The 27,930-nt window shown below is 39.3% G+C and overlaps 1 protein-coding gene across 6 annotated transcripts in view; it reads right to left on the reverse strand.

The window, feature by feature from the left end:
• ATRX (ATRX chromatin remodeler) overlaps positions 1-27,930 on the reverse strand; it is an 83,215-nt gene that overhangs the window by 40,431 nt on the left and 14,854 nt on the right. For 5 of the 6 annotated variants that reach the window (XM_054075258.1, XM_054075257.1, XM_054075256.1 and 2 more), the window contains exons 3-11: positions 27,434-27,489; positions 26,510-26,562; positions 24,783-24,907; positions 23,397-23,516; positions 17,925-18,034; positions 15,728-15,795; positions 11,907-14,827; positions 7,371-7,449; positions 239-369 (exon numbers count right to left, since the gene is read on the reverse strand). In XM_054075258.1, coding sequence (XP_053931233.1) covers positions 239-369; positions 7,371-7,449; positions 11,907-14,827; positions 15,728-15,795; positions 17,925-18,034; positions 23,397-23,516; positions 24,783-24,907; positions 26,510-26,562; positions 27,434-27,489 — 3,663 coding nt within the window. The remainder of the gene's footprint in view (positions 1-238; positions 370-7,370; positions 7,450-11,906; positions 14,828-15,727; positions 15,796-17,924; positions 18,035-23,396; positions 23,517-24,782; positions 24,908-26,509; positions 26,563-27,433; positions 27,490-27,930) is intronic. The other variant, XM_054075260.1, reaches the window with a different exon arrangement.

A 27,930-nucleotide genomic window follows, 5' to 3' on the forward strand; every position in this document is an offset into this window, starting at 1 on the left:
CTGGCTAAAAAAATCGGACTATTAACAAAAAAAAAAAAACACCTACAGAAAAGTAAAAGAGATGATAATCCTCATGATCACGTACACTGGCCTCTATTTAGCAACTACCTATCAACATCACTGATATTTTTTGTTGACAACTGGAGAAACTTTAATAATTATAATCTTCCCAAGCGACCTTTGAAATTATAACAGGCGCTACAGCACCACTTTTGCCCAGATGCTCTTTGGCGCTCACCATCATCTGCTGTGTTTTCATTTTGCTTTCCAGTTTTCTTTTTTCCTTTATCCGATTCATCATCTGAAGATGCATCCTCATCAGAGGAAAGATTGGCTTTGATTTCTTCTAAAAGCATTTTCTTGGCAATTCTTTGAAGTAAAACAGAAAAAACTATTTATTCCATTGTTCAAGTAAATCTATGAATGACAAGCGTAATTCTATACCATTCAGAACTTCAAAAACAGGGTTGAAAGCTGAACAAAAAAAAGACATATCGTGAAAAGTAATTTCAGTAAGACAGGTTATATCAGCAAAAATTCCATGTTCAATGTAATGTATTAACTCACTTTTAGAAAGCAAATCTGTATAATGCTTCTTGAAAAAGTAGCTTCACTGCTTTACAACAAGGCTGGAAATCGCTACAAAACGTACAAACTTAAACACTTCCTTTTATTCCTGGTCTATTTGGACGGACTCCTGCCAGAACTGGGAGAGGCACCTACACGAATTTGAACTGTAACAAGAACATGAAGATTCTGCAGACCAATCCTAATACTCGGATCATTCCCCGCAAGGCGGTGATCACACTTACTTGCCTTAAATCAATGAGATTACTTTCCTGAGGCATGAATCTGCTTGGCTAGAGCCTAAATAAACAGCAATCGTTTTAAAAACAGTCTCTCACTGAACCCATGTTTTAAACAAGGAAAAAATAGATGATGGTGATATCCACTGGCAAAACCCACGTGTTTCCTTTTTAATCATAGAGTCATAGAATGGTTTGGGTTTGAAGGCATCTCAAAGTCCATGCAGTTCCAACCCTGCTATGATGGGCAGGAACACCTCCCACTGGATCAGTGACTCCAAGCCCCATCCAACCTGGCCCTGAACACCTCCAGGGATGGGGCAGTCACCACTGCTCTGGGCAGCCTGGGCCAGGGCCTCACCACCTTCATCATGAAGAATTTCTTCATAACATCCAATTTACAATTCCATTTCCAATTTAAAGCCATTTCCCCTTGTCCTATCACTTCAGGCCCTTGTAAAAAGATCCTCCCCAGGTTTCCTGGAGCCCCTTTCAGGACTGGAAGCTGCTCTAAAGTCTCCTCGGAGCCTTCTCTTCTCCAGGTTGAAAAATCCCAACTCTCTCAGCCTGTCCTGGCACAGGAGGTGCTCCAGCCCTCGGATCACCTTCATTGCCCTCCTCTGGCATTCTCTACCGCACAGTCCTTAAGCATCTCCCGATGTCTCAAGATGAAGCGAGATCAAGTGCTTCAGGAAAAAACACATACTGAATCCCTCATACAACCACATACAGTTGCCTTGCAGCAACTGTAGCAAAAAAATGCGTGTGCATCACACACGTTATCAAATACTATGGGCCCTGAACTGCAAAGGAAAACTACAGCCTTATCTCCTGTTCCACAAACCGCTCACTCAGCCTCTCTCAGTTCCATTGCAGCACAGTAATGTTTCCAGCTAATGTACAAGACTTTACTACGGAAAAATGACTTCTTGCAACATAAAAAAAACCAACTTACATGAAACTATCCAAGGCAAAATATACAACAAGTCAAAAGCACAGGGAAAATAACGACTTATCCAAGAATTTATACTTCCAGGGGAAGAAAAAATCCACAAATAATTAAACCAGACCTTCCTCTTATATATATGAATACCAGGAACATTGTATTGTCATTCCATGGTATTTAATCTTAAACGAAGATTTGTTCGATAGGTTGTATCTGGTCTGTCCTGCCTCTCACCAGAGCTAATGTATACTGTGTGTACATCATTCAGAACAGGGAAACTCCTGTACCAGTAAAACCAACAGTGCAAATACTACAGAACCAAACCACAATGTAGGCTTCACTTGGAAATGGCAAAGGAACAGCAATGTCTTAAGTACAGCTTCCTACAGAAGAGGAAATTAGGTTGTTGCTTTCACGTAGCACTTTAAAACAGATTTTAATGAATCTGTATTTCATTTTTCAGCACATAATGTGTCCCTAAACCAAAGGAACTTTCCAAAGGCAATTTTCCCCAGGTTTCTTTCCTAGCATGTCATACAGCATTTTCTATTTCTTGAGCGGTTGCATATTTCCCAAAAATATTCTAACACTAAGATACATTCACTTATTATTAAAAGATGGAAGCAAAATGGTTTAATGAACATTTAAAATTGCTCAGTGAGTCGCAGACATCAGAGTTCATCACTACCCAAAACACCTCCCGCTCCTTTGAGAAACAGCTGGCAGAGCAATGGCCGATTAAAACTCCAAAACGCAGCAACCTCGGTAAGCTTTGATTCCATAGATAGTAACAGATCACAGTGTGAACCCAATGAAAGCTTACTAATAGATAGAATAAATAGATAAATAACAGCCTCTCCCAAATGTTTTTTGCATTAGGTCCTCCCAGAGATTTAGAAAAGGGACTTTGTTGCTGGTGGTGGCTGTCGTTTGGTTTTTCAATCCCGACCACATCACGTATAATAGCGACAGGAATCTTTCTAAAAAGAAATTAAGACTATATTTCTTCCATCTCTTAATGGTCTGAAGAACTTTTTCTTCAAAATGGAAGTGCTTGGAATATCACAGGTCGGCTTCTTTTTAAAAGCTTTTAACATCGATTATTAACCTTGAGTCCTGCTCCAGGGAACACAGACAGCAGGTGTTTGGCGACTTTTCTTGTTTAAAAAAAGATAACAATATCAACACTAAAATTTTGCTTTGGGAGACAAAAAAGAAAAAAAAGAGTAGAAATGCTAAGAGGAACTGCAAAATTTTAAAATTCATTCCTGGAAGTACTGCCAAGTGACACTGCCTTTGACTTATTTCAGACTGTCTGCCGTTACACTGGCAAAGTTAATACAACTTGTATGTGGATATCAATACTTACCTTTCATACAAGTCACCTTTAAAAACGTATTTATATATTTCTAAAGAAAGGTTGACTTTGGTTCTTAACAAGACGACATATATTTTTATGTATTCTTTTAGGAAATAATTTTTAAGGAAAAATAAAGGTGAATGTATCATTCACCTAGAAACACCGCACACAAAATCTACTATCCATAAACAGAAGATGCTGTTATTTTCGTACTAACCATCATCATAACCACCAACCAGACTGAGTAAATTCAATAGTTTCTAATTAATTATCTATAATAATATTAATAAGTTATTGCTTTTACACTCAGATAAAAAAAATCAGACATATTATTTTATCTGGGATAAAGATTCAGCCACTTTGAATCAAACAGAGAGGGAACTGTTTGTTTAGTGATAAAAGTTACATTCACTTCAAGGTGTTCTGCTGGTATGAGGGTAGGCTACAAGTGTAAGACATTATTGAGACATTCAGAATTTTAAAAAACTCCTATTTTCAATGTAACTACATATCTGATAGGAATTAAAAGTGCAAGCAATATTAGAACAGATTAAGCCACGTCAACGCATCTGACAAATTAATGATGCAACAAATGGCTTATATGAATAAATTGAGAACTGGACTTTTGAGATTTGTTTTAAATTACATTATCCATGGCTCAGGATAGTATATCACATTGCTATTTTAAGACATAAACCCATTTGAAGAGACCAGGTTTCTAAACTGAGAAACTTCATATGCTAGCTTTAACATTTTAATATTTGCATTAACATGAAACTGCAAATACCAAGACAAACAAGCTATAATAGTGTAAAAACTCCCCTGCCCACATTCATCCAGAGAAATCCATGAAAAAAAAAAAAGGACATCATAATACCTACTCAGATCAAAGACATAAAAGATACTCTTGGCCAACCAGATGTAACAGTTGGAACACTATAAACAAGTTTAATCAAGAAACAGAGCTGTATGACCTCCAACTAGGAAAAAAAACCACACAAAGCCTGAAAAAAACCCACCCCTGCATCACTTCTGCCAGGGATCTGCTGTGACCTTGAGCACATCACTTTGTCTAGCCCGGCTCATCCTATCCAAACATCTTGTGAGATTTGTAGGAAGGACATTTTCCCAACACGTATTCATATAGAGCCTTACAGAATGGGACTGTAATCTCAACCAGGACATAAAAGAACTACTCCAGAGTAAAACAGCATGTATGTATGTATGTATAATTTTAGATAAATCGGGATTTAAATATATTTCCCCTTTGTAAGAATGACATCAACAACATACACCTATAATTAATGAATTTGTTATTATGTATTTTTTTAACTTAAGCTAAAACATTTTTAAAAGAGACAAGCGAACTGCAAGCTACCCAGGGGTCGCAGGACTACTTGAAATTATTCTTCAGATGTTTCAGAAAAATGGAACAGTAGGTGCAGCCTCTCGTGATGCAAAGTTAAGTCCCCATGGTCAGCTGCACCAATCTTGCTCATGAATTTTAATAGTGCCAATACGCCGGACTTGTGGGTAGAGTGTTGAAAATCTCAGTGAGACTAAACTGCCACTGTAGAAACAATTTCTCTTCTTAAAAAGTAATAATTTTATATATTAGTTAATTATCGTGACCTATTGTTACCGATTAGGCTATATCAACTCACATGTAACTTTCATACATACCCACTAATTATATGTAGAAATAAGATCGCACAATCAAGCCGGGGGCGAGGGGAGGACATTCTGATGTAGCTGATAAAAGCCACCAACCCTTGAGCTAGAGCTCTACTTCATTAAATGGGCCTTTGGTAGATTACTACAATATTTAGAACCATTCAAAGCATATTTTAAGAGGTGAATATTTGGATGAAATGTCATACAATGTCAAAAAGAAAAAAAGAGTGAAAACTGCCATACACCTTGTTCTAAACGCTGTACTGTCTGTGTCAGAACAGTCTGATTTTCAAGCTGTCACAGAGTTGTATTAAATTAAATGCTTGGACAAGAAAAACGTTTTACAAAAATTTATTGCAACCATCAAATACTTAAAGGCATACTGCATTAAATACACTATTAACTTCTTAATAAACAAAACTACGGCAAACATATTAAACAGTACCATTTAAAAGATCAGAAGGATCAATAATAGATAATTACACAACACAAGATGAAAGTGTACAGCACTCGTATGTCATATTATGTCCCACTCGGATATTGCATTTTTGCAAAGATAATTTCAAGACTATTAATATTCAATGTCATGCATATCCCCAAGTACGCAAATAACAAAACAGCTATACTAGAGACTTGCAAACATGAGAGTTCCCACACTGCAAACACCCGGTGGGTATAACATACCCTCCATGGCCTGGAAGGAAATAGGCAACGTATCCGAATAGTAGGTCAACTGTTTAAACACTTCATGTTGAGTAAACAGAAGAACAAGCTTTTGACGTCTTGAAATGTGTTCCTCCTTTTTACATTTTATATATATATATATATATAATGTCTTCCTTCTTTTTACATTATATATATAATATATATATATGATTTTGGTGCCAAGTACAATGTATGATGAACGTAAAATTTGACTGCAGTCACCAGTAAACATGTCTGAAGGTTGACAAAACTGTTTATTGACAAAATACCTCCCCAGCTCATAAATATATATTCAAAATATGCCCTAAGTAAAAACTTCAACAAAGATGCAGCTTGAAAACAAAGTACAGAAACTGATTTTTAAATCCCAAATTCATACTACTGATTTGTTATTGATTGGGTTATTTCATTGTCCAAAGACAGCTCTTAATCGGATCATTAAGATCTGTCAGTGACATTTGCAGGGCAAGCACTGACCTTTGACAAAAGCCTTGTGGCTTAGTTATCAACCAGAAACACCTCAGAAACAAACAAAAAAGGACAAATAATAATAATCAAACCAGGACGGAAATTAAACTATCATTTCAAAAACTCTCGTATTACCAATGTTTACGTGTTCTGCTTATGACCCTGTGCTGTCAAGTCCCTAAAGAGCATCTTTCAAATCTGTAAAGTCGAATTACTTGCTTAAATTTAATGCCTGAAAACAAGCAAGAACTACATCAGCAGCAACATTGTGATGCCAAACTGAGGTCCGTAAAGGACATAAAACAGTGTTTTTAAATTTTACTTCAGCCACAGATCAAAACATACAACTCTGTTAAACAACGATACCATGTTCTAAACTAATAAGGCTCAGAAGCAGAAAGAGACGCCAGCAGCAACTGTGCAAAGCTAGGAAGCTGGTCCCACACATACTAAGTGGCCAAAAAAAAAATCAGTTTCTGAAATACTGTATAAAAATTTGTTGAACAACTCTTTAGTCTAACTACAAGAACTTCCAAAAAGAAACTGTGGCTCTTAATTAAGCAATACTTCATATTGTGCATTCACTCGTTAGGAAATGAAGCTCTTACATTTTCTAGCCAAGCTAATTGTGATAACTACAATGGTACTGGTAAAATATGATGTGTCTTAACTAACTGTATCTTACACAGATTCATCTTTATTGACCTTCAAACTGAAACAATACATATAAGACAATTCTGCAAATATCTACGCAGACTTGAAATTTATGTGCAATTAGTCTCTTCAATACCAGTAGAATCTATGCACAGTGCTTTGGAATCAGGGCCTTAACTATCACATTAGTCACTTCAGGTGTTCTTCAATGGATTAAAATTCAGTTTAAGTAACAGCTGAAAATATCTAATACTGTCTTCTCCATATCTGTGTTTTCCCTTTACTGAGAAAAGGCGCTTCAATTAAAAAAAGCAAATCATGTAACAGTAATAACCAAGTTCAATCTGAAAATATTCCAGCACTGCATATTACAGAGATGCAGATTTTTACTTTCTATTCATAGAACTCCCTGAAATTCACATTGATCAAAAGTAGGTTTCTACCTGCCTCAATGAAATGCTCATCACAAACCTCACACTTTCAATGGGAACATAAAATGGACAGTGCTGCTGTGCATTTATAACACACCCTACGCAAGGTGTGTTAGTTAACGCTTCTAAATACTTTCTTTGCATTTCTGGATTTTGGCCTCTGTTTTCTGGCCCCTTGTTCAAACTTGCGAGAAGCCCGTGAGCGAGTCTTTACAAGGCAGGCAGTCGTGGTTTTTACAACCTGCTTGCTCTTCCGTTGTGCTGGTTTGCGCCCACGCCTAGGGTGTGTTATAACCTTTTTTAAGTCCTTATAGATGGTATCATACCTATTCTCAGGATCGTCATCATCATCATCTTCCTCCTCCTCCATTGGAACAGCCCTTGATTTAGCCTCTCCCTCATCTCCTGGGGGAGAAAGGGGAAACAAAAAACCAGTAAACATGAATCCTTAATATGTGTAATATCAGCAATAAACAACACAGCACATGAACTACTATCTCTATCAAGTATCCCCATATAAAACTAGCTTGGTAATACCACCACTTTTCTACTAGCAAACAAAACCACCAGTTGCCTTTCCTGACACATAAATATTTTTATGAATCAAAGTATCTAGCTTTCCAAGCAGCATTTATATCCATGTTATGCTCATAACTTGTGTTTCTTTCCTTATTATATACCGTGAAATTTGGGGGTTTAGACCCAAAAATACACAGACTGGATACTCCACTTACAGAAATTAAAGTTTCCTAAGATTAGGTCCACTTCAGCGGCTCTACTACGGAATTTGTGTAAACTGAAAGGAAGGCCCAATTATATCACAGAATCACTTAAACTTATGAGCTACCCTGCTGCCATTAAGAAGTACTCCAGAACAATAATCGTTGCCTATTTTTGCTTTCAGAGGATCAAATACAACGCATCTACTTTTGCCGTATGTATGTGAAGACTTACATTTTGAAAACAACTCAGCTGCACTACGTGCCTTCAATCTCACAGATGAAAGCACATCAAAACCAGCAGCACGGGACACGCAATAGAGGAAGAACAACACAGTGTGATACCTGCATTTAACTCCTCTGCACTCTCCTGGCTGAACGGAGAGGAACTCGGATTATTTCTAGCACACTCCCAGGCCTCTCCCCTTTCTTTTCTCTCATTCTTCTGACACACATATAAGTCAGTCAGATCTTCCAGGTAGTAAAATTACGCTTAGGGAAAGACACCTCAAATCCTAATGAACTGATGATGCCCCCGTTCATAATTTCAACTCTTTATTTTCTGCCTGTGAGGACTGTACTGGAACTCGGCTGTGAAAGGCTCGTTCACAGCTGTTTTAACGTACACTTGTCCTGGAATCTCCATGGCCAAGGGTCTGACAGGCTGACTGCACAAAGTCCCTCGCTCCCGGGCTTCGCTAAATACAAGTGTCCTGCCAGTTAAATCAGACTCTAAGTCTCATTCAATGATCAACCTACATCACTTGTTCAGACACAGAGAAGACTCCTTAATTTATTTAACTATTAAGGCAAAAGCAAACTGAAGAGAAAGGGCAAGTGCCTCCTCTTAAAATACTATCACAAAGGCAGATTCGCACAGACTTGTACATAACTAATGCTGGAAGAAACCTCTGGACATAATCTCCTCCAATTCCATCCTCACAGCAGAGCTAAATCTGCAGTGAGGTCAGTTTTCTCAAGGCCTTGGCCAGTCAAGTTCTGAATACTTCCAAGGACAGGAATTCCAAAATTTGACAGGACAATCAGGTTCTGGCTTTGACCATCCTTCATGTAAAGAATTTTTTCCTACTATCTAATCAGAGTTTTCCTTGCCAAAACTTGTATTCACGGCCTCTCATCCTTTTGTTGAGCATCTGGCTCAGCTTTCTCCCATAACCACCCAATGGACGATTAAAAGACAGTAATTAAGACTCTCAATTCTTAAAATCTCTCTCCAAGCTAAACCAACCCATTTCTCTCTCAGTGTAACTCTACCGTCAATCATCCCACACAACCATCTTATTTTTCCAATCTGTACACTGCTATCAGTCTCTCCCATCCAATAATTATCCAATCTTTCTGTTTGTGACTTGGAAATAGAACAGCCACTCCTACTGCCTCAGACACCTTCTGATACATTACAAACACCTTTTTTTCCTCCTGGGCCAATTCAATACAAACTCTTGAACACACACAGTGAGCAAACTGATTTGTAAAGTATTTCTGATGGCTCAGCAATGCTGAGAACAGTGGCATGTGGGTTACTGTAACTGAGTACCCTCAACTGTCTCTCTACAAGGAGGGTTTGAACAGCCATGGCAGCTGCCACATGCGATACATTAGTTCATTACTAGGCAAAACATTCATTATTTGCCATCTCCCCCAGCAGTGGTGTCCCTGGGGAATGTTTGTTTGGGGGAACCATTGTTTTGGCAGCCACCGACGAAAAGCACTGTAAGTCCCAGTACTGCATCCACAGAGACACAACTAAAATTACTTTATCCGAGAGCTTTGAAAAACAAACATTACAGGGCTGTATAATATGCAGAATAAGAAGCTTATTTTCCAACTGGTACTCTACAGTGATGCAAAACAATATTAATTAAACTTTGCTTTCTTACAGGGCTCTAAAGCCCAAGTGTAACGTTTGTGAAAAACAGCCTTTGCACCGCAAAGCCGAACACCTCTCCAGAAACTGAGCTGCATTTGCATTCAGTGTCTGCCTACAAAGGCTTTTCAGAAAAGCCAAAATGTAACTACGTCCCTTCTGCTGCCTTCGTAAACATATTGCTGCTTTATTCATTTCTGGTTTAGTTGCAGCTTCACAAACTACTGTATTTGAGCCAAGTTCCGGTCAAGTCATGTACAGAAAGTTCTATGAAACATCATTCAGAGCACACAAATAGGAAACAATTTACCTGTCACAGGAATCAGAACAGCCAACAGATTTTACTTTTTCTAGTTGAAAATGTGTATTGTCTATGCAATATGAAAACTACCCTTCCTTTTTAAGTTCCCAAGTGTTCCAATTCAGCACTTCTGAAATTCTTTCGCATTTCCTGTAGATAAAACGCTGATGAAGGTTGCTACAAAAATAATTGCCATTTTTGTCATTGTAAACTGTGATGCTTAATTTGGATTAAACTTTTAGTTGTGTCCACCATTTTAAAGCGCAAAATTCATTCTACTTGTTTGTGCTAATGGTTTTGTTTTCACTGTTTATTCTTGTTTATATTACGCTGTCAAATTAAAGAAAAAAAAAAAGTAAATTTCAGCAATTTTGTTGTCCAAAAGGGGACACAAAGCAGCAGAAACACCACTGTGTTATCATCCACGCATTTGGCCAAGGGACTGTCAGTGAACCGACAGCTCAACACTGGTTTCAAAGAACCAAATTCTGCAATAGGAACGAGGGCCTTGAGGATAAGGAGGATCGTGGGCATCTTTCTATAACAGACAACAACCACGTATTCTGGTATTGAAGTAGACCCACGCACAACGTGAAAGGCTACAGAACTCCATGTTGATCATTCAACAGTAGTTTTGACATTTGCACCAAACTGGAACATCAAAAAAGCTCCACAAATGAGTGCTGCCTGAGCCGAACGGAAATCAAACAAATTGCCATCACGAAGCCCGCTCCGTGCTTCTTTTGCACAACAAAACTGATCCATTTCTGAATCGCACGGCGACAAGTGATGGAAAATGGATTCTGTACGACAACTGATGGGGTTCCACGCAGTGGCTGGACTGAGGGGAAGCACCAAAACACCTCCTCAAACTGAAGTCGCATCAAGAGAAGGTCATGGTCACTGTTTGGTGGTTGGCAAGTGGAATCATCCCCTACAATGTCTTGAATCCTGGTGGTAAAATCATCACAGCAGAGACGTATGGCCAGGAAGGCAATAAAATACAGTCCAGAACCGCAATGTTTGCGTCCAACATTGGTCAATCAAAAAGGCCCAGTTCTTCTCCATGACAACACCTGAACACACGTCTCACAAATGACTCTGCAGACGCTGCATGAACTTGGCTACGACACTTGACCTCACCCATGTGGCTCACCAGGCATCTCAAGAACTTCCTCTAGGAAGTGGTTTTCCACAGCCAAGCAGCAGCTCAAAATGCCTTTAAAGCTGCAGGACTCCACAATCCTATGCTACCAGAACAAACAGACCTGTGTCTTGCCGGCAGAAATATGTAGATTCTAATGGTTCTTATTCCAATCAGTAAATTTTATTCTTACCTGAGATGTACAGCTTTGACGTTAATAAGCAAAAATGGCAATTATTTTTGCACCAATTTGCCTTGGCAAGAAAAAGAATTATTACTATTGAACCTGCTATGAAAACAATGACAGATTCCTGTTAACTGACAGCAGCTCCTTTAAGGCTGCATCAGTCTCGTGAGCCCCAAAGATCACCTACTTGATATTTAAAATGCATACTACAATGCCACAAGTCTTCAGAATCATCTCTAGCGCATCACCAAGAGCCAACATGTTTGAGTTCACTAAACACCTATTCCTTAAAACCAGCTTCTGCTAAATAGTACCTGGGCAGCCAAACAGATGAAGAGGCTTCTGAAAGCTGTGCTGCGAGGAAATACCCACTGGAATTACAGACTGTAGCTTCTCAAGCCTCTCCATTTACAGTGACATTCTTTTTTTCCACAGGTAGCAAGCTGCACAACTTGAAATAGGTGCTTCCATGTTGGTATGAGAAAACCTAACTCTGCAAATATTTAAATGTCTGATTACCTACTTATTAATATTTTTATTTCTACATGATGAAATGTTACCCAAATCTTAAAAGTCTCCTCTATCAGTATATTATTATATGTACATGAACGTGTTCTGCACACCTGATGACTGACAAAATCCTGTGCCAGTAGACAGCACTAGGTTTTCGGTCACTGGCATAATTTTCTGCTCATCACTGCTTCCGTCACCTGTTGAATTCTGTTCATCATTTTCTTCCTCATCAGATGAGGAAGAGGAAGTGACAACCACCTTCTTTTTTGACACTTTCTTTTTTAAGTTACTCTTTTTACTTTCTTTCATTGACCCTCTTTTGGTCTTTTTCTTACTGTCTTCATAAGACTCCTCATCAGAAGAGGACGATGAGTCACTCTGGTCCTTCTTAGACATTTTCTTTTTGTGACTTATTTTTTTCTTTTCTTTAGTTTTAGTTTGTTTTTTCCTCCGCACAGTGTCTTCAGAGGAACTCTCCTCTTTCAGAGGCAATTTCTCAGCATCAGAGGATAAATCAAGCCGTACTCTTTCTGATGCTCTCTCTCTTAAATTCCTCCTTTTCTTTTCTTTAAGCACTGGCTCATTTTTAGTTCTGTCATTTTCAGAAGAATTGCCACTTCCTTTCTCTGGAGGCGACTTTTCCACATCAGAAGAGGAATCACCTTGTTCCTTCTTGTGACCTTCCTTCTTCACTTTTTCAGATTTCTCTGCTTTGCTTTCTGATCCTTTTTTGTTCTTGATTCTCTCTTTTTGAGAATCAGAACTGTGCTCTTTCTTTGCAGATTTCTCAGTACTCTCTGAAGAAGAATCTTCCTGCGTCTTTTTCTTTCTCAAATCCTTGCTCTTCTTACCCTCAGTTTGCTTTCCACCTCTAGGACAACTCTCCTCTTTCTCCAGTAAAGACTTCTCAACGTCAGAAGACTCATCGTGCTTTTCCTTTACAGTTTTTTCTTTTAAGTCTTTCTTCGTCCTCTCCTTCGCAGCTGACCCCTTACCAGCTTTTTTATCTTTAGGAGAATGATTAACCTCCTTCTCTGGGCAAGACTTTTCAGTATCATCATCTTCAGAAGATTTACCTCTCTTTTTCCTCAAATTCATCTTTCTCTTACTTACTTTTTTCCTCTGTTCTTCTTCAGAGGAATCGTAACTATCTTCTTTTCGTGAGTATTTTTTCTTAGCTTTTTTTGCAGACTCAATTTTACTCAAAATTTTTATTTCCTTCTCTAACTCAGAATCATAGTTCGAAGAATCTGAATAGTTTTGTCGTTTCTTTTTAGTAGCAGTGGAATTTTTAGCTAATTTGCCTCTTTTAGCCTCTAAATCAGAACCAGAACTGGAACTTTTTCTTTTTCGTTTTCCATTTTCATCCTTTCCTGGTTGATTCTTCAGAACATCTGAGGTCTTCTGATCATTTGCTGGTGCTTCACTATTGCTCTCAATATCTGAAGAACTGTGATTCATCATAGCTGCTTCTTTAAGAACAGCTGGCATCTCATCAGAATCTGAGCTGTGATCTAACACATATGGCTTTTTTGATTTAGAAGGTTTATCAGGGCTGGGACCATCAATAGCACTGTCAGAAGAACTTCTTTTATCATTTTTCCTCCTTGGTTGTTGTGAAGATTTTCTCTTTTCATTACATGTGTCATTGCTATCTTCTTCTGAATTTGACGTTAGTGGACTGATGTCAGTTTGGCGCCTCAGAGGTGTGGTCTTTACACGTGGTGACCTCCTGAGATCAGATTCTTCTGCGTGTGAGACAGTTTCGTTCTCCACGGAATGTTTACTGTCAGCTTTATGATTTTGTTTCACAGAAACACCGTTCTCTGCTCCTGGTATTTCATCAGCATCCTCGCTTCCCTTTTCTAAATTGCGGTCTTGCTCTTCAGCTTTAACTGCACACTCAGAAAGAGAAACAGGAGTCAATTTTACAATCAATTCTTTTGTTCCTTTAGCCGATGATTTTAACTTAGTACCCCCTTTGGTATCTTTCACAGCAGCATTGGATTTTGTATTAGAATTTGAAGTCTCGTGATCTGTTCCTGTATTTCCACCATCTTGCTCATCTGACGCAACCTGAATCTCCATAGCAGATTCTAGAGTCTCAAAAATATCTTCAGGAACAGATGAGGGAATGGACACTATATCCATGTCTAAAGCCTCTGTACTATTAGGCGCATACTGAGGTTCTTCATTGCTGCCAGACTTTTTATCTTCGCCAGAAGTAGGCTTGTCATCTGTTTGTTCCATTGTTGGAACGCTTTGATCCATGGGCTCACTGTCAGGCTGTTCTGCTACAACTTTTTTCTCAGTCTTTACAGTGTCATCCTCTTTTAATGACACATGTTCCTTTCCTTCATCTTTTTTCTGCTCATTTTTTTCTGATCGAACATCAGTTTTTTTCTCTTTGGTATTTTTATCTTTGATTTTATCACTCAAAGCTTGAATCTCCATGTTCAGACCTTCTTCTAGTGCCAGATGAGTTTTTTTCATGTCACTCAACACAGATTTAAAAGCTTTCAGCTGACAGAGTTGCACAGTTGGGCTCATTTCTACATTTTCTAGAGCATTTTTCAAAAAGCTTACAAACCTAGAGTTCAGGTTTGCTGTAGTTTCAATCAGCTTTTTTGTTTTCTTAACCAAGTCTTTTGGCACCATTAGTGCTTTATAAGAATACGTTACAGAACCTGAATATGAATCATCTAGTTTTTTTTCTTCACCATTACAGTTTGAATTATTTCTCTTTGGAGAAAACTTGTCTGCATGGTCATATATTTTACTTTTTTCACTTTCAACTCTGATCTTTTTTTTGTTTTGTTGCAGTAACTGTTCTAAGTTTTCAAAGACACTGTCACATGCAGTGACCAAGTCCAACAAAGGCTCTGGATGGCAAATATAGCAGTGCCACTGGTTGTTTTCATCCAGTATAGTCGATAGCTCCTTTCGACCCAGGTTGCGCAAAATGCACTTTTTACAGAAGGCATTATGGCAGAAGTCACAGCAAATGAGATTTCCACCTTCAGCACACCACCTGCAGTGAGACAGAAGAAATAGAACAGTCATATCTCCCGATCAACGAGATGTCAACTTTGAGAAGTTTACATACTTTCCACTACTTGATAAAGAGTTCGCATTTTAAAAGTTGAGGTGATAAACAGATATACATTGACTGAAAACATTATTAAAAGCAAGACTGAGAAGCACTCAGTTGAGAACTGGAAAGTCAGAAAATTAAGGTATAGATCAACAGCTCACAAAGCCCAAATGGTCAGTAATATCCAAACACAATTTAAGCATCAATTTCAAATCAGAGAAGAATTTAATTAAATTTAGTTTTTATGTTTCTTCTGAGAACTTTTTTTTACAGTTACTTATTTTACAGCAAAACAAACTAGCTAAAGCCCTTCTATCTTTAACCAGTATATTACTACTGCAGACACATATGAAAAAAAGAAACATTTTTTGATCTATGCCTACACTGCATAATTTTTGATGAAGACCTGAAAAGTGGCTGACAAATTCATGGGCATCAGACTGCACAAGTCTAACTGGTTTACGCATTTAGATATTTGACAGAAGGACAAAGAAGTACTTTAGTATTTCAAAAGCGGGAGATGCAATTGAAAAAATACGGTTTTGTGGCTCACAAGGTTTAGAATGTCAGAATCTCTCTACACCCTTACAGTATTTTTAGGTAGCATGGTTTAGTTAAAAATGTGATTTCTTAAAAGGGTTTGCTATTGACTTACTTTGTAAAATGTTTTCCTGTTAATTACTAAGGTGATAATCAAATATTTACAAAAATCCTGGGGTTGAGCATTTCTTGGTGAGAATCAGACACCAATTAAGCTCTCAACAGTTTAATTATTGCAAGAAAACCAAAACAAAACCAGAAGAGCTGCAGCCGTTATTTCAGTTTCTGTACACTCACCTACACTGTTCGTCCATTCCATCTGAATCACGGCTAATGTCATCGCTCATGTAATACTTGTAGCAAGTCTGTAAAGGAAGAGATAGGACAAGGAATTTCTTACTCAATCTCAACTGGACTTCAATAATTCATGACTTCAGCATGTGTTAGAAGCAAGCCATTAAAAGTAGCAGCTGTGAGGTCTCCAGCATTCTAACCCTTTTACATTTGTGTTAACCCCAAAACCTTCATCCATAGATACATCAGGTTCTAAACCATGACTTCTGATTTAGATGGATCAAGGTTTATTTGAAAATTCAATAGGCTTTTTTTGTGATGGCTGCATATTTTAGAACATCAACTGAATGTTTCTCTTCAAATCTGAAAGTTTTTCCCATCTGTTTCCTAGGTAAATCAACTCCACATCTGACACAATCCTACATAAACTACAATTTTCAACTGTATGCTCCTTCAGTTTGCAATTGATCCCGTTAGGCTTAAGAGGTCTTCAGCATTTATCTTGATGTTAACATCCAAGGCTGCCATTTCCAGGTGCAAATCAAGCATTTTCATTGAAAAATCGGTAAATCTGAGGGGGAAAAAAAACCCCACAACTCATCCAGGAGTAACAGTAGCTTCAGTTGGTGAATTCTTCAAACAAATTTTGCAGGTGCAGGGCTTTTTCCAGTTGCTAGTTAAGAAAGTTCTCCCAGACTTGAGGCTGGACTTCGAATAGGGATTTATAGCTATTAGCTAAATTCTGTCCTTGGACTCTGTGAATCAGTGAATTCAGAATCCAGAAGAGGCTTCAGCACTTGAATTCAATGCTGGTGCCCCTGTACCTGGAGCAGAGTTATACACCTGTTCAACTGAACACACAAACAACAACAGCAAAAACAACACAGTACAAACTGATCTTAAGACACCTGACAGAACATTTATAGTCAAAGAAAAACAGCTTCTCAGGTCTGGGGCTGTTTACCTGAGCGGGAGAAAAATAAGGAAAGAACTTGGCACAGAAGGTAACGGAAGACACAGAGTAAGCAGATCGGGGACTTACATCTCCTCCTCTCATGTTAACACAAGGCCATGTTCAATTAAGAAATGATAAAGAAACTATGTGGGAAACAACAGGTAGCAGAATTACCTCACAGAGCTCACAGTCAGGGGCTGCTACTAAACCAAACGACCCAATCGAGATACAAAAATGAAGCGGGTAACCTGCATGCATCGCATGAACATATATAGCTACACAGGAAGGATTTTCAAGTCTAGGAACAAGGGTGAGGACTCCAACGAAGACTGAAAACAGTCGTCTTAGAAGCAGATTTTTCTAAAGCACATTTTATAAAAGAACTAGGCCAGAAGGAATAGAAGACCCGAGCCAGAACATGAGGCTAGATGGACATGCCTGAGAGTACGTCAGCAGAACACAGAATGGGAGGAGAAGCAGAAAGAGGGAAGAGAAGAAGAATGCAAAATGTGCACTCCATCACAGATCTGCATTTCTATCTTTAAGAATATCTTTCTCAACACAGAATTGCTACAACAACAGAGACATGGAGAGAGGTATTTCTGTTATCTCTTTGAAAATTAAAAGAAGTCTCCAAAACAGGAGGTAGGGTTTCCTTCCAGCCCTGTTCCCTAACTCTTCCTGTTGCAGGCAACTTAGGGCCTAACTGAAGCCACCATGAAACCATGTAGTTGAAGATCCAGACACGGGTTTGGGGTTATGCATTAGACCACCATTACAGAGGCTGCCATAAACCAGAACAGTCAAGAAGCTGTACATAACTGAAACTGAGATGGCTTTGAAGATACTTTTCCACTTCTTATTCTGACGTTATTTTACACACAATGCTTTACCAGGGCATCCAGAACTGAAACTGCTCTTATAATCCCTTGCAAGCAGGCAGACATTTTCAGGCAAATCATTTAACGTAAAGCATTCACTAAAATTATAAACTTAAAAATATAAACTAAATCACAAAAAAAAACCACAATGAGTTTAACTGGAGTGTAAGAAAACAGGAATATAAATCTGTAAACTGTATTTGCCTTTTTGTTTTCTGCTTTTAGCTTTTTTAATAGTAACACTGAACGACTGAAATTGGCTAATAAACAAAAACTACTCCCACAAAAATCCCACCCAAATCAACTAATATGACATTTCTAACAAAACCAATCAGTACAAAATGTAGAACTGTTTACCACCTACCTTACAAATAAGAACTTTCAGTGTAGGATGTCTATAGATTGAATCCTTTTGAAAATGGTTCACCTGTTGCCCACAAGCTGTACAGCTGACAATTCCATGTAGCCCTTCCTCTACAGAGAGGATTAAAAACCACACATTAATTTTAAGAAATCTGTATTTCATTTTCTTACACTACTTTGGGCTGTTAGATTTTTCATATGCCTTTATTACTCCACCACCCAGCATTAGAGAAATCTTTTTGTAATCACTCACCATTTAAAGACTGAAAGAATTTTCCTCTAATAATACTCAACATGGGGCCAAGATACATTTTGTTTTCCTTTGTGAGACTGAATTTGGATTAACCGGTCTCTTCATGCAAATACACCTAAGTAAGAGTCATCATTAAAACTCCTTCAAAGCAGACCTAACATTCTGTACAACCTGCCTCATTTAATCTTTTTTTATAACATAACATCTTAATCCATGTTTGTATGACAGCATTCCTTTAACACACACTTGTAGTTTCTCAAGGAAAAATATTGTAAACTGTTACAGCAGACGCCTGAAATCCTTATAATAATGCCTAAAAAAAAAAAACTTTTTTTCACTTTTAGATCCCTTGTTGATGGTGGGGTGTTGGGTGGTTTGGCTTTTTTTTGAAACCACAATTTTGCTATAACACGTGCACTCTCCCCACCTTGCTGATTGCTCCCACAGTTTGTGGGCCGCTCTGTCTACATTCAGCCAAGTCACTGCTTCCTTCACGTCAACCCCCCAGTTCACTTTGTAAGGTGGTGAACGTGGGGCTGGAAGGCTCAGTACGTGCCAGGCTGCTAAACCAACTAATTAATAAATATTATGAGATCATTTTGCTTTCAACAGCAGTGATGCTTTCAAGAAAAAAGAAAATCGTTTGTGAAAGCTCATACGCCCAGTTCATACATTTCCAAAAACTTAATTTGGGATCAAGCACATAAAGGTTTGACATGGGATCACTTAACTGTGACTTGTCCTTTGCTGTCACATTCAGTAAGCAGTATAAAGAAATCACTCTAACGGCGAACTCATTGGTTGCAGCTTGAGTACAGACTACAAGATTTTTTTTAAGTACTCACTACCATAGAATTGGAACCAAGCACCAACACCACAGTATTAAGGACTGAATGAACATTCTCAAGGTATAATGCAAGCTACTATCCATTTCATATTGCGGCCCGAACTCAAATAGCGCACCGGCCAGCAAGAACTGCTAACACACCCTTCACAGTTCAGTGAAAATAGCAGATCTGAAATTTTGAATGCAAGTTGTTTTCAACTTCAGCGCGTGTGTGACTGCATGTACTGCAGAGCTTGTGGACTGGCAGAGGACCTCTTTTGACCCCAAATCCATCGCAAACGCCCGTTTCAAATACTGCTGGTAAACCTCAAACAAAAGCATCCATCATATTGTACTACTTGGAAAAAAATATCACATTCTATTCTATCAAGCAGCACAGAAGCCCACCCAGGCTTTGCCAAACATCACAGTCCTTAAATAGGTGTAAGAATCACAGAGGATAACAACCAAGGGAGGGAGAACACGCTATTCACTGTGAAGTCCCAAGCCAATTCTCCCTTCTCTACAACTTCAAGGGAACACACTACTGCCTCCTTCCTAAAATCTGCAAGTTAGCACCAGAAAAAGGAGAGGATAATTTATGAGGCAGACCTTTGTAAACCATGTTAGTAGTACAAATGATGATCCAAAGAAATTACATAACCACTAATTCATTAATACTGAGAAAATACTAACTTAAAAAGCATTCCTAACTACGAATGTATTAGCAAAAATACAACCACAACCATTCTGCAGATGCAAAATTTGCAAATAAGGACTGACACAATGCCTCTTACAGGTTTGGATAGGAGCATTTGGATGCTAGAAAGGCAAGAGTTCTATTACTACTATTATTTCTAATATAAACAGGACATATAACTCCTAATAAAAATGCAAAGATACACTCTGCAAAGAGCAAGATGGACTGAAATTTTTTATGTTATTGTTATTATTTTATTTACCCACACTGTGCATAGGATACAGGATCTCAAGTAGTCAGGGCTACACGCTTACCTGCTTAAACTAGTAATGCTCAACTGTGTATCTGCACTGACTGGGCACCTCATTGCAGCAGAAAGAGGAAGGTAAGAATATTTCCTGTTGCTACACTTGCCTCATGCAGGTGTAGAATGAACAGGCCTGCACTACCTCTTCAGTTTTCACACATTCTTAACCCAGCTGTTCTTGATGTAGACTGCAGTCACATCACTCACCTGGCTACCTTTCCTGGTCTGGAAATGGGGATAACACAGGAGCAGGCAGTACCTCCTCCATTCCCTGAAAGCTGGCAAGAGCTTCAAACCTGCACTGGATATCTTTAAAATCAAGTCAAAGATTATCAGTCGTGGCAGTTACAGCTGAGCTTGCTCTGGATAAAGGTGTGGCTTAAGCAAACTCTTGATGTCCCTTCCTTTATGGCCAGCACCGGTACATGAGCAACCAGTCCAGACAGAATCACTAAGATTGGAAAAGACCTTCAAGATCATCGAATCCAACCCTTAACCTAAAAAACATTCCTAAGAGCATATTCTTAAAAAGCTGCCAAGCCACCACTAAACCATGTCAGGAAGTGCCACATCCACACATCTATTAAATCCCTCCAGGGATGGTGACTCCACCACTTCCCAGGGCAGCCGTTCCAGTGCTTGACAACCCTTGCTGTAACAACATTTTTTTCTGCTATTCAATCTAAACCTGCCCTGGCACAACTTGGAGCTGTTTCCTCTCATCCTATCACTGGCTGTTTGGTAGAAGACCCCAGCACCCAACTTGCTACAACCTCCTTTCAGGAGCTGCAGAGACCAATGAGGTCTCCCCTCAGCCTCCTCCAACGCTAAACAACCCCAGGGCCCTCAGCCGCTCCCATAATCTCTGTGATCCAAACCCTTCCCCGACTCTGTTTCCCCTCCCTGGACATGCTCCAGCCCCTCAATGTCTGGGCCCCTTTCCTGTACTGAGACATCCAAAACTGAGCCCAGAATTTGAGGTGTGGCCTCACTGGTGATGAGCACACGTCAACGATCCCTTCCCTGCTCCTGCTGGCCACACCATTTCTGATCCAAGACAGGATGCTGTTGGCCTTCCCGGCCCCCTGGGCCACTGGCTGGCTCATATTCAGCCACTGTCGACCAACACCCACAGGTCTTATTTTCACTGGGCAGCTTTCCAACTACTTATCCCAAGCCTGGAGCGTTGCATGGGGTTGTTGTGAGCCAAGTGCAGGACCCAGCACTTGGCCTTGTTGAACCCCATATAATTGGCATCGGCCCATGGATCCAGCCTGTCCAGCCCTCCCTGCCCTCAAGCAGACCAACACTCATGCCACACTTGCCGTCACCTGCAAACTGACTGAGGGAGCACTTGATCCTCTCATTCAGATCATAGATAAAGATACTAAACAAAACCAGTCCAAAACTGAGCCATGGACTCACTTGTGACTAGCTGCCAACTGGATTTAACACCGTCCACCACAACTCTCTGGGCTTGGCCATCCAGTCAATTTGTATTGGGTGAAGAATACACCCATCCAACTCACGAGCAGCTAGTTTCTCCAGGAGAATGCTGTAGGAAACGATGTCAAAGGTTGTACTAAAGTCTAGTTAGACAACATCCACAGCACCTCCCTCATCCACGAAGCGGGTCACCTAGCTATCATTAGATTTTTCCCAGCTGCTTACAGAATATTTCATCTGCTTCTTCAACCTGGTTGGGTGGTCCGCAGCAGATCCCCACCATGATATCTGCCTTGTTGGCCTCCTTCCCTAGTTCTTAACCATAAACATCCAACACTATTGTCACCATCATTGAGCTCTAGACAGTCAAAACACTCCCTAACATACAGGGCTACTCCACCACGCCTCTTCAGTGCCTGCCCCTTCTGAAGAGTTTGTAGCTGTCCACTGCAGCCCTCCAGTTATGCAAGTCTTCCCACCAGGCCTCTGTGGTAGCAATTATATCATCGTTTTCCTGCTGCAAAACGGCTTTCGGCTTCTCCTGTTTGTTTGTTTCCCTTGCTGTATGCATTGGTGTAGAGGCCCTTCAGCTGGGCTACTGATCCCACCACATTTTTGGGGGGAGAAGCCCTTATTCGTTCCTGACCATTCTCAGGCACTTCCATGGTTTCTAACACATAAATAACCCTTGTGTCTTTGCTGCTACATGGATCTCCATGCCCTCCCTCCACCGAGACAGCAGACCAAAGGACCTCACTAGCACACCACCCTTCAAACATTGCCCACAGAGAAAGAAAGGCCTGCAAGTTCTCCAGGGATGGAGATAAAAAGCTGAAAGTGCAGGTCACATGAGTAGTCCTGGGAATGCAGACACAGCCTACAAAGCTCAAGCAGAAGAGTCTTACATTCTTAGCACTGTATTCCTAAAGATTTATGTTGGACCTCTAGTGAAATTATTATAAACACAAATGGAAAAAGCATTCCTATATGCACATCTTGCACGAATAGAACAGAACTGAGTATCAAAGATCAATAATTTAGAGAAGACATCAATGCTCAAAACGTGATTAAAATCATGCATGAGCCCGTATGTATGCATGGGCTCCTCTTCGACCACAGATGGAGAAATAGCTTATTAAATTATATCCACACTTCAAAAGAGAGCAAGCATCTCAAATTATACAACAGGAAGAATGAGTAGTATGTACAAGAGCTGCCTGTCTGAATACCCTGGGTACTGCTGTATGTGACTGAATTAAGATATTGCCAGTAGTATTAACAAAGACATCTGCCTTCTTATTGGCTACTTCATGCATGATCCTTCCTCTCTTTTACTTTTTGGAATAAAAAGTGAGAGATGAATTCCCATTATCACTGTTATCTACCTAGCTTCCCCTCAGTTTTAGCAGCAGCCTATGGAAAACCAGCTGATGGAGCAGCTTTTCAGAGGTAATCCTTCCCAAGGCCCGTTGGTAGGGAATTCCCCAGAATTCAAAACCAAAACAAAAGTGTCTTTGAATTGGCAGAGATTTAAGATTTCTTGTTAGCTCACCGATTGGCAATAAGCCTTGGTCAGCCAGTGAATGTTCCCCTATCAATGGTGTCCCAGTATAATTCCTTAAAAAGGGAATACCTGTAACACCTGATCACAACCAAGCAACTGTTCTGAATGCAAAGCAACAAGGGTCCGTTTGGAGCACCTAACGACGCACCCTACAGCTACTGAAAACAAGAACTAATCTTAGCTTTCACTGCTGTGTTTCAGGGGCAGCAGTGGAGGCTAATTTCAGCCAGCTAGAATCCTTCATGAACAAAAAGCCAGAAGAGTGGAGGTATTTTTAGGATAATTTATTAGAAATATAAACAATTTTTTGATGTACCAAATGTGGTCGTAAGCAACAATTTAAATGCATTTTAATAAATGTCTTAAATTGTATTTACCTCCACGCTTTTTGGGAGCTTCGGGTTTCATTTTAACGGTATTTCTGCTTCTAAATTCAGGCCCTTTAAAATCATCTTTGTCTTCATTCAGCACTGGCTCAGGCTGTACAACCACTGTACCTAGAATAATTTCATTTAGAAATTGGAAACCATTACACATCCAAATGAAGCACAAAAGTCCTGTTTAAATAAAAGCCAACACAGTACCTTAAAAAAAACCAAAACAACTGCAATCTGTTGGCTAAAACTCAACAGCTTTGAATGCACAGAGGTTCACAGAAAAACAAAAACACCACACACTTCAAACTACATCTGTTTTGCAGTTGTAGGACAAAAGTCAAAGCCTGAATGGGCTACAAGGAGCAAATTCTGCTCCCCCTGCTCTGATGTGGTATGTGCAGAACAGGACTGGCAGTGCTGGGTGTATGTAGTACAGGAATTTGCAATGCAATGCTACATCTAAACACTTGGGTCAGGTCATTGAGATCTATCAAAAGCCTTAGAGTGATCACTCTTTTCTCCCTCTTCTCATCCTTCTATCCAGTTTCCCTCATCTTAATTTCTTTCAGCATGAAATAAACGAAAACACAATTGAATAAAACCTGATCTGTCTTTAACAAAATTCAGCAATTCGCTTTTTTATTTAAACAGAGACGATTACTCATCAAAATGATGAGAATTAAAAACTATCTTTCCTATTTAAGAGTTCAGTTCTAATACTTTCTACAAGGGACATAATCTAACATTCTGAAAGAATAATTTTAAAGTGACAGCTGTAAATACTGCTACTCGTGTAGTAACGAGCAGCAGTCCCTCCATTTTTTCCTAGGTAACTTTCCTAGGTAAGGAATGGAAGAGATTAATCAAACTCACACTACAATTAAGAAGAGCAGTATGAAGGCTTATAGGATTAACTGTTTTTAAAGAGTGCTTAAAAATAGACCCAATAATGACATTTCCCCCCAGACTTAGCTTTGCTGTTGCTGCTCTAATTGTTAATAACCTCAAAGACAGAACAGTAAAATAAATAAGACTTACAAGTGACAGAGTTTGAAACTTCTATGAAAGAACAGAAACCATTTATTTCCCTTTTCATGCTGGTTTTGCACAGATGTTAGTAGACATCTGAAATTCAGCCACCAGCGCAACCTGGCATACCCACAGATTGAAGTACGCTGGATTCTAAATTAAGGGTGTTTACTTTCCTCTTTTAAGTGTGTGTGCAAATGGAGGGAGAGTCTGTGCAGTAGCGTGTCGATATATAAAAGGCAAAAGGACCTCAGACAGGCATTTTACTAATACATGTGCATTCCAGTCAATCGTTTATGCTGCATCATAATCTTGGCTCATTTGCTGAATTGAGAAACAAAGACAGACATGAATTACCTTTAGGAAGGCTTTTCATATCAACATCATTTTCTGAGTTCTCATTTGAAATATCTTCATTTACAGTTTCATCCAAGACTTGTTCATCATCCGATCCAACGTATTTTGTTACAAATGTAGGTTTCCTGCACAGACAGAAAAAAAAAAAGGTGATATTATATATTGCAGTATAGGTCAGCCTAGCACTTCGAAAGAAAAACACCAAACTAAGTGAGGAAATCTATATTCTTTTTAAATTCATTTAAGTTATTATGAGGCGGGATGCTCTAAGGTACTAGAATAAGGAAGTTGTAGGCTAATTTTCTTGTTAGGAAGAAATCTCCCCTCCTATATGAATTAAAAAGATATGCTAATAAAGTATTTTTGTCTCACAGCCTTGAGAGAGAGAGACGGGGAGAGAGAGACGGGGAGGAATAGAGATATGCAGGAAAGTGACAAGACAAGGGCCAATGGGTATAAACTGGAAAGGGGCAGATTTAGACTGGACAGAAGGAAGAATTTCTTCACGATGAGAGTGGTGAGGCCCTGGCCCACATTGCCCAGGGAAGCTGTGGCTGCCCCATCCCTGGAGGGGTTCAAGGCCAGACTGGATGGGCCTTGGGCAGCCTGAGCCAGTGGGAGGTGTCCCTGCCCGTGGCAGGGGGTGGAACTGGATGGGCTTTAAGGTCCCTTCCAACTCACACTTTCAGGAAAAAAGCCTGAATGAAACACAAGCGAATGTGTGCTCAGACATTTCAAATGTCATTCCAAGCTTAAGAGGCAGTGCAAAAAGAACACAGGGATAATAGCAAATGACAAAAAGGACCTTGGCAGAAAAGATGCTTGCAAGGAAATAAAGGCAACGCAGACAGAAGTGAAAAAGCTGATTGTTAAATAAAAAGATCAGCTGCCAGAATTTCACAGAAACATGATTTACAACTGAATCCATTAAAATTAATGAATTTACTGTGCCAGGGCACAGGAAAAAAAAAAAAAAAAAAAAGGAAAAAAGCATGTTGAGAACAATTTTCAGTAGTCTGAAGGTAACTCATGGACTACTGTAGGATACCGGTTTTTATAGAATCATAGAATAGTTTGGGTTGGAGGGGATTTTGAAGATCACCCAGTTCCAACCCCCCCTGCCATGGGCAGGGACACCTCCCACTAGACCAATATCAAGCAGAGTATGATAAATGTAGGAGTGAAAATACCTTTAGCGATAGACAGGAAACAAAAAAACATTGCTGTAAAAACGATATAAATGAAAAAGAGTTCAGCAGGACACTGGATTGAAGATGAGGGAGAAATTAAAGCCAAGTATAAAACCACTCTTGAAAATAAGGAATGAAGGCAAACAGAAAAAGGCGAATGAAGAATATTATTTAATTCCAGCAGACATGATAAAATAAACAAAACTGGAGAAAAAGGAGAGTGAAAAGGGATAGACAACTAGGGGATAAACTTACTGCTCCTATCCTTACTGCTCTTCAAGAGCAGTAAGAAGGCAGTTGTTGAAATGGTGCTTTCTTGTTGTTTTTGTTAATAAAAATCAAGCTTTATGATCTTAACCTTTGACCTTGAAAGATGGTTTGAATTTTAAGTGCATTGTGGGGCAATGTTTTATCAGCACTCTGCTAAATTTATGGATTTATACTGGTGCATACTAAAAGTATCTGACATTGTGCAGGGGCTTTTCTATAGCTTCACATGCCAAGAAGTAATTAATTTATTTATTTTTCCAAACTAACCTTTTTGAACGTGATGATCCTATGGATTTGGTTCTTTCTGAAGAACTACTACCCTAAAACCAAGAAAAAGTTAAGAAGTCAACACATTTATGAACAAGTGGACTGTCAACAAAAACAGTTTCTTACGTTAACTAGAACACATCTTGGAAGCCAATAACGACAAAAAATAAGGAAAATCATTAACAAAAAGTGACACAATTTCAACGGTCATGCTAGTTCAGTCTCAGATCAGGAATAAGAGTCCAAGAAGTCATTATTCTTTTAAAAACAGGTGTCACCAAACTCTAAGCTAAGTCACTGATGCTCACTAACCCCCCTACACACGTATCTTAAAAGAAATGAAGAGAGGGCGCTGTTATGAGTTGAGACATTTAGAGAGGAACACTGCATGTATCTCAAACGCTGAGTCTTCATGAAATTGAGGAAATTCTCTCCTTGCAGTTCTCCAGTTGCACTCCTGGCTGGAAGTGCTCTCAGCTTTCTGGAGGAGGGACTGAGAATGGCTCACGATCACCAGTCGGTCCTAAGCACGAATGGTTCTGGGGCCTCCCGGTCTGTGCATCTTCACAGCGATGTTACCTTGCAGGTTTGGCACAGGGTGGAACAGCCCGACTCACGCACACCCAGCCACCTCCAAGTAAATTAGCATATTTCAATAATTCAGAAATGAAAGGAGGGGAAGAAAGAGGATCACCTGCATAGGCCTCAATCAAAGTGAGTATGATTCAAAATACAACATTTAATCTTATTGTGAAGTATTTTACAATGCGTGTTGCTATTCAGCAGATACAATAACATTTACTGCATGATTCTGACAATGTTCTTTAAGTACTTACCGTAAATGCAACAAAATGAACTCAGTACTTGCTATACCAGCCACGCACCAGTCATGCAACTACAATTCGAAAGCATTTGTATTCCTACCTCTTCTCTATTGTTCTCCATTGCAGCTGGACTACTTTTAGGTTCTCTGCTTTTACCTATGGAGAGAAACCAAAACAATCCACTAAAAGGCAAGAAATATTAAAAGTTCTTTACATTGTACATCATTGTTTACCAGCCTGAATAAAGACGACTGCCTGACTTTAGAGAAAAAACTGTTGCACAACAAAACACAGCCCACTGTATGGTATAAAGTTTTCAGAAATCATTTACAAATTATTTACACTTAAGTCACGGGCAGGCTGACAGCCAGCCTTCCCAGGGTGAAGAAATACTGAAGAAATGAAAGTGCAACTGTATTAGCAGGAATTATACAGTTAGTGCATTTTCTTAATCTCCAAGAAGTTACTTTAAGTATTTTTTCTTACACATTTTGACATTAACAACACAATATTAAATCTGAGATCATGAACCGCAGACAAAAATCCCATCTGATCCAGGGTACACATGACAGAGAATTCCCATTTCTCAGTCTCAGA

This window comes from Cuculus canorus, chromosome 10 (genome assembly GCF_017976375.1).
Source record: "Cuculus canorus isolate bCucCan1 chromosome 10, bCucCan1.pri, whole genome shotgun sequence".
NCBI lineage: Eukaryota > Metazoa > Chordata > Aves > Cuculiformes > Cuculidae > Cuculus > Cuculus canorus.